We start from the raw sequence: 20,281 nt of genomic DNA on the forward strand, positions 1-20,281 counted from the left end.
TTTTAAGGGTGGGATAAAAGAGTTCAATAGCACCAATTCTGGAGTACAGGATTTGATGGGTTGATTTTGATCGATGTCTTCCAAATTCCTTTCAGTTCTTGATGACACGAGGTGGTCTTCCAGCACTTTATGTATTTATTTCATTGGTTGTACACTTGACTTAATGGTGATTTTCCCCTTTGCCTCTTGACAGGGGTTTTCAGAGAGAGAGCAGGTTATAGAGATATGAGGAGAAAAAGCCAGCTAGCTATTATTTTGGAATTATTGGAATCTTCCTCACACAGGTGAGAGGAGTTTTCGGTCTTTCTTCTTTCAGGCTATGAGCTATTCTGATGCACTGTTCTCACACAAAACCTGGTCACCTGGTTGGGAGCCAATTAAAACGTTATTGCCAGGCAGCTCCCTTAGTCCAGGACTCCTTTCTGGCACCATCCTGCCTTTCATGGCACACTCTGTTCCAGCACTGCAACATTGTATATATCTCTCATCCAGTTCCAGTGGACATGTCTTTCAAACTGTAGCCATTGTAATTTTAATCTGCAGTTCAACAGAAAATAAATAGATATGTTCTTTACAATAGTCCAACAGAAAAAAAAAAGACATGTTCCTTACAATGGGCAATAAATGCTGGCCTAGCCAGTGATGCCCACATCCCTTCAATAAATAAATAAATCCTCAACAACTCAAAAATGACATGAAGAAAACCCCAGTGATAGAACATTTTGGGAACCATGGGTCCAACCTCATTGATTTCATTCCAAAAGACTTACCGCATGTCATTTCTGAAGTTACTCATTTACTGTATCCCAAAATGTTATTTTCAAAAATAAATCTATCTAATTAGGCAATAATTTAAAAAGCCCACACTTTAACAATTTAACATGTTCTTTCACCATTCACTAATTAAGTTGATTTGGCTCCACTGAAATTCAGAAAAGGACATCCAATGTTATGTGAATCTCAGTGAAACCAAATTAACTAAATTAATGCTTGGTGAAAAAAAAAACTTATAACGTTAATCCGTCCAGAAGGCCATCTGTGATGTTTTTGGTTCCCAATATGTCAAATCATTAAATGCTAACAAGCACACATGTTAAAAACAGCTCAATCATTTTATTATGAGCTTGTTCACAATAGAATGAGAGTGACTTAACACAGTATGACATTCCTCAACATGAAGAGAGGGTACCACCTGTTCCCCCATTGTGTTAGTGACAATATTATTTTTCTGATGCCAGATGCATGGGACTGCACTACTGTGAAGTCATGGCATATCAATAGCGGTACATAAGCACTTCATGGCATGATACAGTTAGCTCAGGTACTAATGCACAGTATTAATATTTAGCCTGCGTGCCACAGGTTGTGGCAGCCTTAAACTGATTGGGTTCTAACCATGTAACTTATAGGTGCAGAGATGATGTTGCCACCTCCTAAATTAGGAGCAATGAATATATTATTGCCAGTAATAAATCCAATTTGTAATTCAGGGGAATCTTATTTATCCAGAAAGTAGTTTGAATGCGGAATTTGCTATTGCAGGGAGCAGTTGAGGTGAATAGCATGGATGCATTTAACAGGTAAGCTGGATAAGGGCATGAGGGCAAAAGGAATAGAAGGATGTGCTGATAGGGTTAGAAGAAGACAGGTAGACAGAGACTTATGTGAAGATGTGAAGCATAAACATCAGCACTGATGTCCTGTTTCTGTGCTGTAAATACTGTGTAATTCTATTTATCTGAAAATGCAGGTAGTTAATTGTCTCTTGGCAATCTTCAAATTGTGACATAATGTGAATGTAAACTCTATAATTTCAATGACTTAAGTCCCAAGTTCTATATTTTCCATCATTATTTCATTTATAACCATGGCATTTGTTGAACAGTCTTATTTGCAAAACATGCTTGTGTCAGTTTTTCCCCCGCAGTGTTCCCTTGCTCATTAGTTGTGTGATACACTGCAGATTCCATCCTATTTCCTGGATATCAGCCTATTGATAGGATGTGATATAAATGCAAGACTTTCTTCTATTTCACCAAGAAACTCCTCAAAGCATTTCATGCAAGTTACTTGTTATTACGTAAGCAAACCCTGGCAGCCAGCGTGCACTCAAAAGGTTCCAGCATAACAATAAGATGAATAACCACGAGCTCTGAAGAAGGGTCATACGGACTCGAAATATTAACTCCGTTTCTCTCTCTACAGATACTGTCAGACCTACTGAGTTTTTCCAGCATTTTCTATTTTTATTTCAGATTTCCAGCATCCGCAGTATTTTGTTTTTATCTAAGATGAATAACCAGTTAATCTAGTTTTGGTGTGGTGCTAGTTGAGGAATGCACGTTGGCCAGGATGCCAGGAAAACTCACTGCTCGTCTATAAAAAAAATAGCTGTGGAATCTTTGACATCTTCCTGTTTTGGAGCCAGGTAGGCAAGCCTCGATGGCCAGAGAGAAACCCTTCTAGTTATGGCGTTGGGGCTGCAGGATTGATTTTCCGACCGGGGTGAGGGGGGGTGAAGCCTTGTTGAGCGAAGGGGCTGCTTGATAGCACTGCCCATCTCTCATTTGCAGCCTACCTGTTGGCAGGGAAAACGGCCCAGTGGCAAGAAAGCATCAAGGAGCCCTCCTGACAAGGCTCCCAAGTATTTTCTGGCAACTCCCCAGCCTTCTAACACATCACCAACCTGTCTTGGACCAAATCGCTGTTCTTTCAGTGTCGCTGGATCAAAATCTTGGAACTCCCTTCCTAACAGTTCAAGAAGGCAGCTCACCACCACCTTCTCAAGGGTAATTAGGGATGGGCAATAAAAATGCAGGCCTAGCCAGCAACTCCCACATCCCATGAAAGGATAATAAAAAACCCGGAGGCCAGTAAAAGTCGCCCATTGTTCTTTCTGATGAAGCAATTAGTGAAATTGAATCTTTTTCAAGACTTAGATGGTCAGATAACAGAAGTAATTCTAGGAGGTCATAACCACTTGGTTGCTGTGCCACCAATGGAATCAACAGTGACCTCATATTTCTCTCCACCTCTTCCTCTGCTATTCAGTAGGTTGTTCCCCTTCTCATCATTGAAGATCTTAATAAGAACCAGAGACTCAATCCCTTCATATATTTTAGTTTATGCTGCCTGTTTTGAGCTGATATTCTTTTGCTGAGCGGAAAGCTCTGCTCATGCATGATTAAATCTCCTTTTCGTAAGTATTCACAGCACCAGAAGGTCATTTTTAAGAATGGCTCACGAGAAAACTTAAGTGGTGTGAGTTTACTTGCTTCACAGGATCTCCCACCGCTCTTCTCTGAAGTCTGGTGAAGTCAGACTCTCACTAATACTGCAATTCTAGTTACTGTGAGACCACGCAACAGGTTACAATGTAAATGCAAATATACTGAGCCAAAATACTGGGTGAGTAATTCACGAAACTTGGAGCAACAAGGAGTATGGGAGATCCATCCATTTTATATTTCTCTCTGATATTTTACTGTCCCCCAATATCATATCAGTGCAATACTCAGGTAGTGCTGCACTGTCAGGTGTCTTTTGGATGAGACATCATCTCAGGTGGGTGTAAAAAGTCCTATGGCAATATTCATAGAAGAGCAAGGGATTTCTCCCGGTGTCCTGACCAATATTTTTCCCTCACCCCCAAAACCGAGGACAAGTGATTTGGTCATGATCTCATTGCTGCTTGTGGGAGCTTGCTGTGCACAAATTAACTGTTGTATTTCCCACATTACAACAATTGGCTACACTTCAAAAGCACTTCTTTGGCTGCAATGCAAGTTGGGATGCCCTGAGATCACACAAGGTGCAAGTTTGTACTTTTAAAAAATTTATTATCCTTGGATCATGATTAAAGGTGGGATGATATTTGAAGCACAGTAAAAGATAGAGAAAAAGATATGCATAGTTTAAAATTTGGCAGATATTTGCACACAAACCAATAACGCCATCTGACTGACATTTATTCACAGATGCCTTTTTTATTCCTTTGAGGATTTTCGTTTTTTCATGATTTGTTTTAACAATTGCTCATTCCATACCAAATGTGGAGCTTAACTAGTGCTTTCATCTTTACATTTTTAAAAATAGGATAAGTTGGATGAAGACCAGGAACTCTAAGGGCTAGATTTTCAGCCCCCACAGGGGCCAGGATCAGAGGCGGGCGGGAGGTAAAAATAGCCCAGCATGCCGGTTCTCCGGCTCCATCCCAACCCCAGGTAATTTTTTATGAAGTGGGATGAGGGGTTGGATGGGCTACATAATCACACTTGGCGGGTGACCATCATGGGTTGTTAAAAGTCAAGTGAAGCCAAATAAAGGAGGCCTCCAGGTTCCTCATAGGTGGCAGGGACCAGCTTAGGGCCAGAATTTTCCGGCTGATGTGCAGATAGTGTAGCCCGCACGTCAGCACGTAAAATGACGCACGCTGATGTTGCACGAGCATGCCGCGTCAGCGCGCGCCATTGCGATATTTCGGTGGGCGGGCGCGATCAGTTCACCCGCCATTAATTGAAGGGCTTGTTAAGCCCCTTAACTTGCCAATTGTGTACGATTTTGAGGGGCCCGTGTGAACTTCAGATCGGCGCACAGGCCCACGGGAAGGCGGGTAGGAGATTATTGGAGAAAACTTTTGCAATGTCGGGATATGTGGACTCAGAGGGGTTGTTCATGTTTTTCATGAAGTTATAATTGATGAAAGTGTTTAAAACATACCTGTGTGATTGTTAGTTCTCATCGATGTCCAAGAGGTTTTTGTATAAAGTGAAAACATTCTGCAGACAGCATTCTTTTTCGGGCTTGCAGCTTTCCAGAGGCCTCCATTTGGCCTGGGGCTATGGTTCTGACCTCTCCAGTGGAGGCAGATTCCCTGAGGAGGTAACGTGGGATAGAATCAGGAGGAGGCCAGGACTAGACAATCAGCCTCCAGGGGAGCCACCTTTAGGAGGCCAGGTGCAGGTACAAGGGGCACAGGGCCAAGAGGTTGTCCAAGGTGCAAGGGGCCACAGAAGATGCCACTATCCTGCTGCCAGGGTATACAGGCAGCGAAGCAGCTACCTCAATATGACTGAGGTGCAATGCCGAAGGAGGCCTCGAATCTCAAGGGAGACAGTCACCTATATCTGTCAGATGACTGGCCCTGAGATCGCCCCTAACTGTGTGGGTGGACACCAGATGCCAGCGACTCTGAAGCTCACAGGTGACCTCCATTTCTATGCCTCTGGCTCCTTCCAGGGCTTGGTGGGTGATCTTTGCAGTGTCTCCCAATCAGCTGTCCACACTTGTGTCAAGCAGGTTATAGATGCTCTGTTCAGATGGGTATTGACTTTCATCCACTTCTGCTGCGACCAGGCAAGCCAGAAACAGCGATCTAGAGGCTTCGCGGCCATTGCTGGCTTCCCCCGTGTCCAGGGTGCTATGGACAGCACACGTGGCCATCAAGGCGCCTTCGTCAACAGGAAGGGCTTCCACTCCATGAACGTGCAGATAGTGTGTGATCACAGGATGCAGATTTTAAAAGTTTGTGCAAGGTACCCAGGCAGCTCCCATGACGCCTACATCTTCAGACTCAGGTGCCGGGGCTCTTCAGTGCTCTGGCTCGGCTGGATGGTCGGCTGCTGGGTGACAAGGGCTATCCCCTGTGAAGGTGGCTCATGACGCCAGTACACCATCCAAGAACAGGAGCTGAGCATCGGTACAATGGGAGCCAGAGCACCACAAGGGCTGTGGTGGAGAGAGCCATCGGTCTTCTCAAGATGCGCTTCTGTTGCCTGGACCGTTCAGGGGGCGCATCTCTCTGATAGTGGTAGTCTGCTGCGCCCTGCACAATCTTGCACTGGAAAGGGGGGATGCAGCCGACGATGAAGACCTTGACGCCCTGGATGAGGCTGCACATGATGAATCCAGCAGTGCCTCAGAGGATGAGGAAGCACAGGGCGATGATGAGGGGTAGAACGATGACCCGCATTTACACCAAGGAGACAGGGACACCCAAGACAATTTAATCCAAAGAACCTTCAGCTCGCTCCACACACATGGATCAGCAAGAACAGCATTGCCTGGCACTTCCACAGGTGGCACTTAGGTGCCACATCTTCCACCTGTTTAGCTGCAAATAAGGGCTTAGTACAGAAACATCAATGTCCACTCAAACACTCATGATAAATATGTGAAAAAGAAAAATGCACCACAAACAAAAGACCTTCAGCCATGGTTACAAAGGTGGACTTTATTTTGTCCAAAACAAAAACACACACCACTTGTTAGCGATCACAAAAATATGGGTCCCTATTCTAAAGCCAAAACAAAATCACCAGTGACATACCTGTGGAGTGCCTAAGGTGCCTTATGCTTACGTTTTTGGGTGCTACATCTAGGTGCCGCCCCATCACTTGGAGTGGCTTGAGAGACAGCCTGCTGACTCTGCTGTCCTATTGGGTTCGATGACCTTGGCGGTCGTCCTCTGGCCCATGGAGCCTGTGATGGCCCCACCTGGGAGGGAGTGGCCAGTTTCAGAACTGGCACCTCCCCATTTGTCGCAGCCTCAATGGAAGAAACATTGACAGGCAGAGGGGCAGAGGAGCTGCTGCCCTCATCTGGAGCTCCCTGAGAGGAGTCGCAGCGATGGCAGACAGCTGCTGCACCGACATGAGGTCCAAATCTACCGCTGTGCTCACCGCAGATGCGTGGGCACCGAGTGCCCGTGCATGGTGTCCACTACATCTCCCACAATGGAAAACACTACCTGTGGCCAGAACTGCTGTGAGGGCTTGCAGGTCAGAGCGTAACCCAATCATATTTTGATCCATTTGGTGGAAGCCCCTCTCTATGAGTCGCCAATCTCTCATTGAAGGAATCCTGAAGCTCTGCCCTGAGGGCGGATTCTTCACGTGCGCTATGCCTAGACTCCTCCGTCGCAGAGAGCAACTGAACCATTCCCTCATGCAACCCTGCCAGATACAAACGCACTTCTTGCTGCCTTTCCTGCAGCTGCTGCAATGGGGACAACTCCAGAACATGTCATCAGTGTCGGACTCAGCATTTGCCTCATCCCCTGCAGCCCTCCATCTGCTGGAGCCATCGGCACTCTCTGCCCCTACCGCCTCCTCCCGCGATCTTGATGTGCCCTCTCCACTGTGACCCGGGACACGAGCCGACGGTAAAGTCCCCACCCAGGTGTGTGTGTCTGTGCTGATGCCTGGCTGGCTGAAATGATGTGCCACAAGTTGCACTTGTTGGCCCTCAGGTGTGGAGGGGGGGGGAGGGGGGGGGGCGGGGTCGAAGTGCAGGTCACTCTGGTGGTGATGCTGAAATTAACAACAAGGATGGTGCATCAGTTAGAGCTGTTCAATCTTTCAACCCTTCCCCCCCCAGCCTCATCAGTCGCTCACCCTTCAAGACCCTAAGGAGAAGAACATAGGTGAAAAAGAGTCAAGACGAGCCCCAACTATTAAACGCACATGCAGACAGGCTAGTCAGATGGCCTCAGGAATGCCACATGGCAAGTTATGAACCATAGGAGTGGGGAGAGTGCAGAGGTACCTGACCTATGCATTGTGGCCTGGATAGTTGCGGGGCTGAAGAAACATTGCAAACAGTAGCAACATTTGCCATCGATCACGGGAGATTGGGAGGTCACATTCTTGGCCTTCATTCTGTAAGGAGGGGCATTGACCGAGTGGACAGAAGGCAACATTTCTCCTTGGCACAGGGATGAGTAATGTGGTGGCATTCATCTAAGTTGAGTGCCATGATGTTCACAGCTGAGGACCTTTTGGACAAAGTAATGTGGGGCGCATTGGCTGAAAGAGTGCTGGAGGTCCTAAATCCCCTCAGATGAAATAAGTCTTTGGCTGTGCAGCAGCGATCCAATGGCATGTTAGACCATGGTAATAGTGGTTACAAATGGGATAAGGTGACTTTGGAAGGTGGTGGAGACGCGATTCCTCAAGGAGATGAGGGTCCCTTCTGTATGACCCACACGTCAGAATGTCTCAGTCTGTGAATGAGCAGTGTTTCAGCATTAACGATTGCAGCAAACATCAGTGGTTTGGATGGTGAGCAGATAGAGTGGAAGGGTCTATGGACCTCAAATACCTGGCCACCGGACCCTAGCCTCGCCGCCCCTGGCCTCCTGACTCCTGCCCAGCTCCATGGCCTGCTCTTCAAAAGGCATGAGGTGCTGCAGGAGGGCCTCTGGCGCTCCTGGGCATTGTGGTGGGTTTTTGCTTGCAAAACAGAGAAGAGGATTTATTGGGGCTGCTCACTCGTGTAGTCTGCATGCGCACACCACACCCCAACCACAATGGCCCATCCGAGGCCTCCAGCCGCTCCTTTCTACACTACTGGTGATCAGTCCCCAGGAGATAGTACGGCTGATCCTAACCCCCTCCCTCAACGGTCCCCTTGAACACATTCAGCGTCCATCACTTTGAATATCACATGCCTCTTGGCGCCCATCGCAAGGAGATGCAAATAGGTGAGGCGCTAATGCCAGCAGATGGCATTTGCCCAAAACACCTTGAGGCACCCCTTGCACCATCTCTTTACCATCAATATGACATGTGTTGGAGTTCTGAGTATGTGTCGTGCGGCCTCCTCTGCAGATTGCCCCCAGACTACTCAAATGCCACAAAGAACAACATATGCTGCAGGGAGAACCCTTCTTCTCCTCAACCACTAAAGCTGGTGTAAGCATGTTCAGTACCCATTTGCCCACCCAGCATGCAACATATGCCCTATGCAGCAATGACAGCAAGACATGGTGGTTGGGGGTTTGGGGGGGGGGGCGGGGGGAGGCAGTGGGTGTCGGGGGGTGGTCAAAGGCTAAGGTTGCCTTCTGGGTCAAATGGCTAAGACAGACATGGTACTCATCCTTCCAGAGCTCAGCAAATCGTTGAATCGTTTCTTGCACTGTGTGCCATCATCATGGGCGCTTATAGAGTCACCCACCTCCTCCCACACCTGGCTGGTGACATGGGGAGCCCTCCTCCGGATACAGAAGGTGCCGACAGATGCCCACCTCTTGCAGGAGGACAGCAAGGCATGCATTGGAAAATTGAGGGGCACAGTGGCCCCCTGCTGGCCTCTCCTGCAGCCTGCCACCCCCCCGCTCCTCCTGCTCATGCTGCTGTCCCCTCAGACCTCCCTCCCTCTCTCCACGAGTGGCCATGGTGCACTGCCTCAAGGAGGCTGCCTGGCCACTCTTTATGCAGGATGCGGGCTCCCCATTGGAACCGGCAGTCTGAGGCCACCCACCCCCGCAACTATTTTCCCATTCTCCACGGGAGTCGCTTAACCGCGGGGCGGGCCTTAATTGGCCCACCCGCGGAAAATAGCGGTGCGGCCCGTTTCTCCAGCGGCAATCGGCCACCCGCCGCTGAGTCGTTCGGACCCACCCGACTGACGAATGTAAAATTCTTCACTAGGTGCCTGGAAATTGCTTCCTGGTGGATAGCTGGTGGCCAGCACTCCAGGCAGGCCTTCAGGCAACCCTGTTTAACTGGGCTCAGGAGCACTGAGAAGCCGTGCTGTAGAGGGGTTCTCCCCCACCTTCCCTTCCAAACCCACGGTGGTAATCTGGCTCCAAAAGCCATTTTTTATTTCAAGTTTAAAGAAGCTGAAGAGGGAGAGGATGCACCCTCTCTCTTATTTATCTTTCTTTGTAGCGTACTGCTTCTTTCAAGCAGGTGGACTTCTGATTTGTCCTCCAGTTTCGAAAGCCTACCCACCATCCTTAATTGGGCAGGGAGCCTCTCTCCAGGCCTATTTAGGGGGCATCCCATGTAAATCACAATGATTGCCTATACACCATCATATTGGGGGATGAGTTCAGCACCTGGAAACAGTCACAATCTCTGTTTCCCGCCCAGAGGGAAAATTCAGCCTTAAGTATTTCACTTGCACAGCACAGACTTGAGGAGCAAGCACAAAAGCAAGAGGAGAAGACTCACAGAAGCGAGTTTGGACATTGTGGGTAGATCATGACTTTATGCGACAATGCAGAATGTTCATAGTGAATCGGTAACTCGTTTTACATTTCTCCTAATTTTTATTTCTGTTGGTTTAAATTGCAGGAGGCCGGTGAGTTGCTATCACCCACCTTACACTATTGCACAAAGCCACGACCTACCCTGTGCCTGAATTAACTCTTGACTTGTGTTCAGCTGAATTCACTGTAACTCTGAAGATCCTTCATCTACTATATTATGTTCTGGATTTTGAGCCTTGGCCAGGGTCGGGGAGCAGAGGCAGGAGGATATTATAAGTTCTACTGCGTGCTGGTTCTCTGGCTCTATCCCATCCCCAAGCCGATTTCTTGGAGGTGTCAGAACTACCCTTGTTAAGGGCCATTTAAAGTCAATTGAAAGAGGCTGATTGGACATTTCCAGCCAACCTCCAGGTTTCTGGAGGAGCGGGGATCACTTTAGCTGCCTCCCTATCTACCTGGGTACAGCAGCAGACATAACTGACCTTGTAAAGAGTCTATCCCCACTACCCCCCACCAACACCCCCACAACCACCTCCTCCCCCCCCCCCCCCCACCACCTCCAGTGGTGGCCCAGCTGCAAAGACCATTTTTAATTTAAAGTTTGAAAAAGTTAACATCTTGGGGTGCCCTCTCCATCTCTTACCTGCCATGGTATCCTGCCGCTGCTTTCAAACTGGAATGCCTCCGAATGGCCCTCCAACTTCAATAGGCTGTCCCTGATCCTTAATTGGATGGTGAAGACCCTCCTCTGCCCATTAACTAGCCACTCCTGTGACTGTTTCCCACAAAGTGCGGGCTTTTAACCCCCATTTGAACCTGATGGTTGGGCTCAAAAGCCCACAGGGACAATTCAGCCTATTTAGAGTTAACTAGTTGATACCTAGTGGCATTGCACAGAGCGAGTCAAGTCCAAGTGCCATCTCCAGGTGAAGTGAGGTCAGAGACTACAGCCTGTAGGACCAGGAGACATGCATATAATTCAGTCCCCATCTAAGGTCATACATTCTATCCTTGTTTTAAAATAATGCTTTGATTTTGTTATTATTTGTAGTTACTTCAAACCTGGAATAGTTTAGGAAATGCAGAAATAGACTTGGTTGGAGCAAAGGAATTATTCTGCATTGAAGATATAAACCTGAGGTACTACAGCACCCCTGATAATAAAAGAGTGTGTCGAGTGTATGGTGACAGTTTCCATTATAAATGATGACATAGGAATCTAATGGCAAAAAAGTTGCCAAAAGTGTATGGCAAAAACAAACGACAGGAAGTTAGGTTATGTTGGCAGAAATTGTGCATAGATGTCACATTTTTAATACGGATGGCTAAACAATCAATTGAGTACTCCACAAATCTTAACCCTTAAAAAAGATTTCAGTTTAATAGTGGTGGGATGGCTATTTTATATTGATTAAATTTGGAAAGCAGCAACCCTATATGTGTTCAAACTTTTATTTTCACTTTTGTGTTAGCCATGGTTCAGTGAGTAGCACTCTCTAAGACAGAGGTTGTGGGTTCAAGTCTCACTTCAGAGGCTTGAGCAAATCATCTCAGCTAGCACTTCAGCACTGAGGGAAAGCCACACTATCAATGGTGATGAAATTAGATTTTAAATTGAGACTCCATCTGCCCTGTCAGGCTTACTTAGAAGATCCCATAGCACTATTTCAAAGAAGAGCAGGGGTGTTTTCCCTGGTGTCCTGGTCAACAATTGTCTTTCAACCTCAATGTCAATAAAGCAGATAATATGCTATATATCTCATTGATGTTTATGTGACCTTGTTTTGTGCAAATTAGCTTCCATGTTTCTCATGTAACAGCAGAACTTGCACTTCAGGCGAAACCTTGAATCTGGAATCTAAGTCAGGTGGCGGGCAGGACAGTCAGCATGATTGCCACTGGGTGGTGGGACGACTGAACACTTGCAACCTTGCGCTATTCAGCTAATTAATTATGCTTCAGTGAGATGCTCGGTGAATCCCATGGCAGGGTGGAAAGGAAGTTGCTCGCCCTGCCATTATCTCATGGCCAGGATTTTCCCATCGGCGAGGCCCACTCGCTGACACATGAAATGACATGCGGTGACGTTGGGCAGAACCCGACGTCACCGCGACCCTTTTAATTTTCAGGTAGGTGGGTCTCAGCAAAATCAGCTATGCGCCCGCTGACCTGTCAATGGCCAATTGAGGCTATTGGCAGTCATTAAACTAATTAATGGACCTGCCCGTCTAACCTTAAGGTTGGTGGGCAGGCCGGGAGCCCTGGCGGACAGTAGGAAAAGCATCCACAGACGGAATGAGGTTTCATGTCAGTTTTTAAAAATTTAATTAAACTGTACTTAAAAGTAATGGACATGTCCCAACTCATGTAACAGTGTCATATGAGGGGACATGTCAGGGAATTTTTTTTTCTATTTTTAATATTTTTTATTGTAGAGCCAATCTCCCTGGGGCAACACTTAGCCTCAGGTAGATGAGTGCGCTCTTTCCTGTGCACACGCAAAAGAGTGCACTCTCGGGTTTAGCGATTTCCTCCCCCCCATGCCTGCATAGGGAATGCATAGCGCTTCCGTGTGGACGTCAAGCTGGGTGGGCCTTAATTGGCCAGCCCACGTAAAATGGCGGCGCACCCCTAATCGGGGGCGCCGATCTGAGCTGGGCCTCCTCACGCCCGCTCTTCAACTTCCCCCCCAATGAGGGGAAAATTCTGCCCCATGGGTTGAAGATCCTGGCATCATATTTAAACAGCACCTGGGCAGCCATTCACTCAATGCAGATCAGGAGCTCCAAAACTACTCCTCCAGAGTCCTTCCGGCCGCAGCTGATATTGGAGAAACTGGCAGATATGGGCAACCACATCCTGGGATAAACAAAGTCACTTCTGGCATTACCTTTCATTTATCTCTGGATAAGAACACTGCCTGCAATACACACACGGTCAGGCCAATGCTCACCATTGAAGTGTACCCTGTTCACCAGCACCTTGACCTTCTTGAAGTGCCGCTGCTTCTTGCTGCTCAGGCCCTTGCTCCTCATGGCTCTGTGCCAACCTGCAATGGGCCCTCCTTCTCCTCATATGGATGAGAGCCATTACTAAGGCAGGGTTGCCTGTAGCCTGCATCATCAACATCTCAGTGGATATGTGAACAAGCTGAAGTGCTAAGATAAGTGAACGTGTCCTTTACAGGTTCCCTCCATCTCAAAGCTAGCAGGCAAGTACTTAGCCCTTCACCTGGCCTCCGTCTAGACATAACACCCCCATTCCACCGCTTCCAGGTAAAGGACATCCTGGAGGACCAGAGATGAGTGTTCCTCCTGTTCATACATGAATGTGTATGGAGACATTGTTGTTCGACCAGGGTGTTGAGAGCCACGTGCAAGAAGCCTCAGGTGGACACTTTTCCGCTGTCTCCACTGCCCTCGAAACTCTAGAGAGACCATTGCCTTTGCAGCATTAGAAGTTTAATTGTATGATCCCATGTCAGCCATGACCATTCACCCGGTAGGATGGGGGTTTAGAATCGCAAGTTGGCTGCCATCCACCTGCTATGCCACTTGGAAGAATTCCACCTCCCTCCCTCCCTGCATCTGACTGCAGCTGATGGCAAATGGCACAAAATGAACAGCACTCCTTGCTGGGATCTCGATGTTATGGGACCCATCAATTGGGAGCAAACCTGCTGCAATGTGAGCTTTGCTTTAGAAGGGAGAACACAAGTGAGCATCTTTGTCATCTAGCTGCCTCAACTAGATGACTCCACCCACCCGAAAAGACCCTTCTTCCATTTTGAGGGATCTCACTGACTGACTAACAGCGTGGTCTAGGTCAATTTGGAAAAATGGTGTGCGTCACCTTTCAAACCCACTCCAGCACCTTCTACACTCCCCCTGTCACCCACCAACTTCCCCCCATCACCATAGACCCACCCAATATCACCATTCCTCTCCCTTCTATCGCCCTTGAACCTCAATCCCCCTGTAACCCTAGAACATATCACAATCCACCTTCCCATCCCTTCCTTCCCCTTAGAGAGACACCCATTACCGTCCTCATGCCCACCTTGACCCTGCCCCCTCTCATTATCCACCTGCCTGTCTTGTCTGCCACCGTGACCCCTCCCAATAAGACCTGTCAGACTCTCACTCTGGACCTGCCACCCTGCCACATCCCATTCCTCCCTCTGACTGTGACTGATCCCTCCTATCACCAGTACCCTGAGTTCTCCCCCCAGGACCCCACCATCAACACCACCAGCTACACCCTCTAAGACACTCCCCCTGACCTTCCAAACGCTGTCTCTGCCTGCCTTCCCAGACATCCCCCCCGCCCCCGGCTTTCCTGGGCACTCTCCCTGCTCCTGTTCTCCAGGCGCTTCCTCCCCACCATTCTCTGGACATTAACACCCGGGCAGCCCTGGGCATTCTCCCACCATTCCTCCCTAGGCCTGCCTCCCATGTCCAGCCTTCGCTCCACCCTACCACCATACCCCACCCCCTTTCAGCTTTAACCTGCCTCTCTTGTCCAGCCTTAGCATAGTGTTTGCTAATTGCCCTCAAATTGAATTATGCAAGGTCCCCAAAAAGGAGAAAGCAACATCTGCAAACCTTAAAGTTATGGAAGAGGTGAAGCTCACCAGATGCATGCGACATACAGTTGTAAAACTGAATGTTCTAAATTCTCGTTGGCAGGGAACTTAATTTGGAGTGCAAACTTAATTCTGGCAAGGTGGCCTTTTAATGAGCACGCATGCTAATACATGCAAATAGGGATCCTGACATTGTTCATCGGGAAGCTCGGCCCTCCTTGAAAGTTGGCAGAACAGAATTCCAACTGTTTATCCCACCTTCAGGATTTTTTGCAGGGCGGGTGGGGAAAATTTCACCCTCCGAATGCAATTCATTGGGCAGGATTTCCCGGTCGGTGAGCGGGGGGCGGGGCCCGCTCGCCGATGCGTAAAATGTTGCAGGACGATATTGGGCAGAACTCCCAGCATCACCCCACATCATTTCAATTTTCAGGTTGGCAGGGACTCAGCCGAAACAGCTGTGCGCCCGCCAACTTGTCAATGGCCTCAATAGGCCATTAACAAACTCATTAACATCATTAATGGACATGCCCATCCAACCTTAAGGTTGGCGGACAGGCCGGGAGCCCTGGTGGGCTTCAGAGAAAGCATGAAACCTCATCCATGGGCAGGATGAGGTTTCATGTAGGTTTTTAAAGATTTAAGTTCAACTAAAAGTGATGGACATGTCCCAACTCGTGGCAGTGTCACATGAAGGGACAGGTCATGGAAATTTTATTTTACTATTTTTAACATTTTTACAGTTGGAGCCGATCTCCCTGAGGCAGCACTTAGCCTCTTTCGCGATCGTGTGCGAAAGAGCACACTCTCGGCTCAGGGAATCCACCCGCCCAGACAGGGAGCTCACAGCGCTTCCTGACGGATGTCACGCTGGGTGGGCCTTAATTGGCCCACCCACATAAAATTGCGGTGTGCCACCAATTAGGGGCACTGATTGGAGGGGCGCCTCCACACACCCGCTCCTGAACATCCCCCCCAACGGGGGGAAAATTCTGCCCATTGTCTGTAAAACGCTTTAGGACATACTGTGGTTGTGAAAGGCACAATATTAATGGAAGTCTTTATTTTTAGGATAGTATAGAGTCCAGTCAATACAGTATTACAGTAAAATAATATAAAGACAACTTCCTGGCTTTGTTTTTATATTTATATATGGTGCCTGCACCGCATAGTGGACTGCTTTTGAGTGGATAGGCTTTGAGCCCCTTGCAGGCCTCAGCTTGTGCTGTTGTATCCAGGAAGTGTGTAAAAATGTCCCAGGTTTGTTTTTCCACAGAGTTTCCTTGTGTGTTTGTACAGAGATTGTTAATTTTCCATATGAAGGCTCATGGGCACAAATTCATTCTGAGTGCAGGACATGAAAAATCTAACATGAGACACCCCAGAGTGCCTTTCATGTTGGCATTTTGAATGGTTTGAACTGACTGAGGCCTGCCTCTCTGAGGCTGCAAGCATCCATGAAGTAATCCAATGGAGGCATATCCCTGTGCTGCTTTTAAACTGTACAGAAATTTCATAAGAGTGAGAATTTCTTTGCTAATCTGGAAATGAGCAGAGTTTGTAAAATTATTTAGGATTTTTTTCATTTGATTTATTTAATCAATTCTCGTCTACTATTAAAAAAGCACCGAAAATAGAACATTTTGATCTCGCTATATGATTACAATACAGGAAATGATTATAAAACTGAGACTGTAACAAGCACATGCCACACCTGAACCAGTTTGCTTTCTCATGAACAACCTAACAAGATTTAAAGCTACATTTGACTTCTTGGAGGAGACTTCACCAGTATCTCCAAAATAACATTTTTTTTGGTGTAATGGAATGTTTCTTGATTGGATGGCATTTAGAGTGGCTCAGAACAAACGGTTGTGGGTTGCTTTGTGGTTGCCTGAAATTTTAAAGGAAGTGGTGCTTCAATTTAGAGTTTTACAAACTTGTGCAGTCTGCTACACTTGCAAATGAACTTACCATGTTCTGGTTCTTTCCTCCTTTGACCCAGAGGATTCACTTCTACGATATCTGAGTGATGATAAAATTCTGATCATCCAAGAGGAGCCTATGACACAGAGGGACAGCAAGAGAGATACAAGCAGGAGCTCAAGGAGGAAGAAGAACCCAGGAAGCCCCAGCTACCCTATTAGTCCCTCAGTATTGACAGCCCCTGTGAGACTTGATCCCACTTCTCAGGATATCTTGAATTTTCCACTGCCTGAAAGCAACACGGTGCCTCTCTATCATGTAAGTAATTATGTTCTATTGTTTGGCTTTACCATTCATTTTTATTATCTAGCTGGTCTGTTTCCCAGGCTCAGGTCTGGCATATGTTTTGGGTTTGATTAATTAAGCTTCGCAAAACATGTGTGGGCCTTGCATTTGGAAGTATACTCTGAAGCAATTGGTATAGTTCATAGTAAAATAATCACCATTTTAAAGTGAGATGGTAGATTTGACAGCAATGGTTAGTGAATGCAATTAACGCTTTGTGAATACTATTTGGCTCCTTTAAGTCAAAAATTATTTGAATCTGTGGCAATTTACATTTTTGGTCCCTCTGAAGTGTCCCAAAGGAATTCTAGGTCCCAGTTTAACTTCCAACAGCAAAAATAGCCAAATATAAGTTAAATTTTTTTTCTGACTGAACTGCCACCAAATCCGCACTGACCTCAAACAGCAGTGCCCAGTGTCATCTGTGTCAAATGCATCTAAACTTGAATTTTTAATGGTGATTTATTAACTGTATTGACTGCACTGTAGTTTTACTGCTACTTTTAAAACCAGTATTATTTAAGCTATGAAGATTTCCTTTGTAGCATTAGGTAGAAGTTTGGCTGATTCATGGCATTTATAATATGTAAATCTCTGACTGCGTTGCAGTCAGAAACCCATCATCCTCTATGCTCCACCTTCATGTGTTTAATTTGCTGAAGAGTTCAATTTCAGTGCTTAGTATGATACAGGATCAACAAGTATCAGCATCATTACAGTATGTGAACCTTTGAGAACTCATGGAGACAAATATGTTTACCTCACAAAGAATAAAAAGCTAGTAATTATTATTGTGATGGAAAAGTGTTCACACAATCCATTCATAATTAGCACATTCGTTTAGATAATATCACCAACTTTAACACCTATGTGTTCTTTTGTTCTATTGTTGGTGACATCTTTTGATGATCTGCTTCTATCACTGCTTGTTTGTCCCTACAACCACACCAACCCCCTCCACTTCTCTCTCTCTCTCTCTCCGCCCCCCCCCACACACCTTAAACCAGCTTATATTTCAACTCTTTCTTGGACTCGAACTCAAGTTCTGTCGAAGGGTCATGAGGACTCGAAACGTCAACTCTTTTCTTCTCCACCGATGCTGCCAGACCTGCTGAGTTTTTCCAGGTAATTCTGTTTGTATTTTGGATTTCCAGCATCTGCAGTTTTTTTGTTTTTATCTCCTCTCCCTCTGTTCTGTTGAAGAGTCATACGGACTCAAAACGTTAATTGTGTTCCTCTCTGCAGATGCTGTCAGACCTGCTGAATTTTTCCTGGTATTTTTGTTTTGTTTTGGATTTCCAGCATCCGCAGTTTTTTGCTTTTATCTCCTCTCCCTCCATTGTTTTAGTTGAGGTGTTAATGGGTTTAAATGGGTTGATGCCACCATTAAAATAAGAGATGAGCCATATGAATGTTAATATCACTAACTGTAATCCCTAGTCTCTACTTTATTCTGGCAGACCTCTGATATAAAATGTGTCCACTATTCAAACACGATAGGTTAACATGCCTGCTTGTCAATGAAACTAAATTAGCTCGATATTGATCAACTCAATATTAAACAGTGAATTAAGGATGGCTGGCTGGGCGTTGTATGGCTGCAACACAATTGAAGGAAATCTGAGATTTCCAACTCTCAGGGGAGGATTTACCCCTTGTCGGGCGGGCATGGCGGGCGGACCTGGGAACTGCTGCGAGATCAATCACTGTCCGCAATCGGGCTCTGACTGCAATTTCACGCTAGCTGGCCAATTAACGGCCAGCCTGTGTGAAAGGTGTGCTAAGTGCCTCAGCGCTGCCAGGTGGGGGGACTGGAGGAGCGCAAACGCTGAAGAGTGCGCATGTGCGGAGGAGCATTGACAGCTCCCTGAAGGCACAGAACTGCCTCAGGGAGCTGAGGGATTTTAAATACAAAAATAAACTTTACATATGAGATAAACATGTCCCCACATGTGACTCAGTCATATGAAGAGGGACATGTAAAAAAGGATATAAAGAAATTTTTACTGTTTTTTTAGTAAGCATTGGGAACTTCATCCCAACTGGCCTATTCGCCTGCTCGTCAACCAAACAGTTGAACGAGCAGCGAAAAATGAAGCTTAATTAATTAGTTAAGGGCCTTAATAGGCTCGCCCGACGTCATCATGCACTATTTCACTCCCATTCGGTTCAGGCGTGCACCCGCCCGCAGGACGAAAATTTCTACCCTAAGAGTTTATACCTTTGCCAGAAGCCTGAGATTTTTTAGCTGTTACTGTCAATTGGTGCAGGATTTTATTTTGGCTGAAGTGCAGTTATCTTTAGTGCTTTCTATGCCAGTTCCTGTTTTATGCAATTTCCGGCATTTTTTTGGCTTCTTAATCATAGATCAGTATTTATCCTCAACCAAATCCTAAATCAGATAATTTGGTTATTTATCTCATTACTGTTTGTGGGGTCTTGTTATGTATCTACAACAGTGACTAGGCTCCAATAATAGAATTATATAATGATACAACACAGAAGAAGACCACTTGGCCAATCTTGCCTGTGGCAGCTCTTTGGAAAATCTACCTAATCTTAATCCCCAACTCTTTTACCAGAGCCCTGCAATTTTTTTTCTTTTCAAGTATTTATCCAATTTCTTTTTGGAGTCTACTTCCACCACTCTTTCAGTCAGTGCATTCCAGATAATTACAACTTGCTGAATAATTTAAAAAAATCCTCATGTTCCTTCAAGGTCTTGATGCCAATTACCCAAAATCTGTGTCCTCTGGCTACCAACTCTTCTGCCACTGGAACCAATTTCTCCTTTTTAATCTATCAAATCTCCACTTAACAATCTTTGCTTTCAGGAGAGCAACCCCGGTTTCTCCATTCTCCCCAAATAAGTGAAGCCCTTCATCCCTGGCATCATTCTAGTAAATCTCCCTGCATCTTCTTGAAAACTTTGGCATCCTTCCTTTAGGGCACTGCCCAGAATTGTCCACAATACTCCAACAGGAGCCTAACTAGTGTTTTATAAAAGTTTAGCATGACTGCCTTGCTTTTGTGCTCTATGCCACTATTAATAAAACCAAGGATCCTGTATGCCTTTTGAATAGCCTTCTCAGCTTGTCCTGCCACCTTCAAAAACTTGTGTATGGAGTCTCTTTGTTCCTGTGCCTCCTTTAAAATTGTGCCTTTCAGTTTTTACTGTCTCTTATTCCTGAAATGTATCACTTCACACTTCTCTGCATTAGATTTAATCTGCCTTGTATCTGCCCATTTCACCAGTCTCTGTCCTCCTGAACTCAGCTACTATTTTCCTTATAGTTTGCTACATTACTGTGTTTCATATTATTTGAAAACTTTAAAATTATGCCCTGTCTACCCACGTCCAGGTCATTAATGTATATGGAAAAGAGCAGTGACCCTAATACCGACCGCTGGTCAACCCCAATGAATAACTC

The 20,281-nt window shown here is 46.2% G+C and overlaps 1 protein-coding gene across 1 annotated transcript in view; it reads left to right on the forward strand.

The window, feature by feature from the left end:
* Positions 1-20,281, forward strand: part of si:ch211-26b3.4 (connector enhancer of kinase suppressor of ras 2) — a 748,930-nt gene that overhangs the window by 483,047 nt on the left and 245,602 nt on the right. The window contains exon 14 of the mRNA XM_041195459.1: positions 16,585-16,823. Coding sequence (XP_041051393.1) covers positions 16,585-16,823 — 239 coding nt within the window. The remainder of the gene's footprint in view (positions 1-16,584; positions 16,824-20,281) is intronic.

Source organism: Carcharodon carcharias, chromosome 9, assembly GCF_017639515.1.
Source record: "Carcharodon carcharias isolate sCarCar2 chromosome 9, sCarCar2.pri, whole genome shotgun sequence".
NCBI classification, from domain to species: Eukaryota; Metazoa; Chordata; class Chondrichthyes; order Lamniformes; family Lamnidae; genus Carcharodon; species Carcharodon carcharias.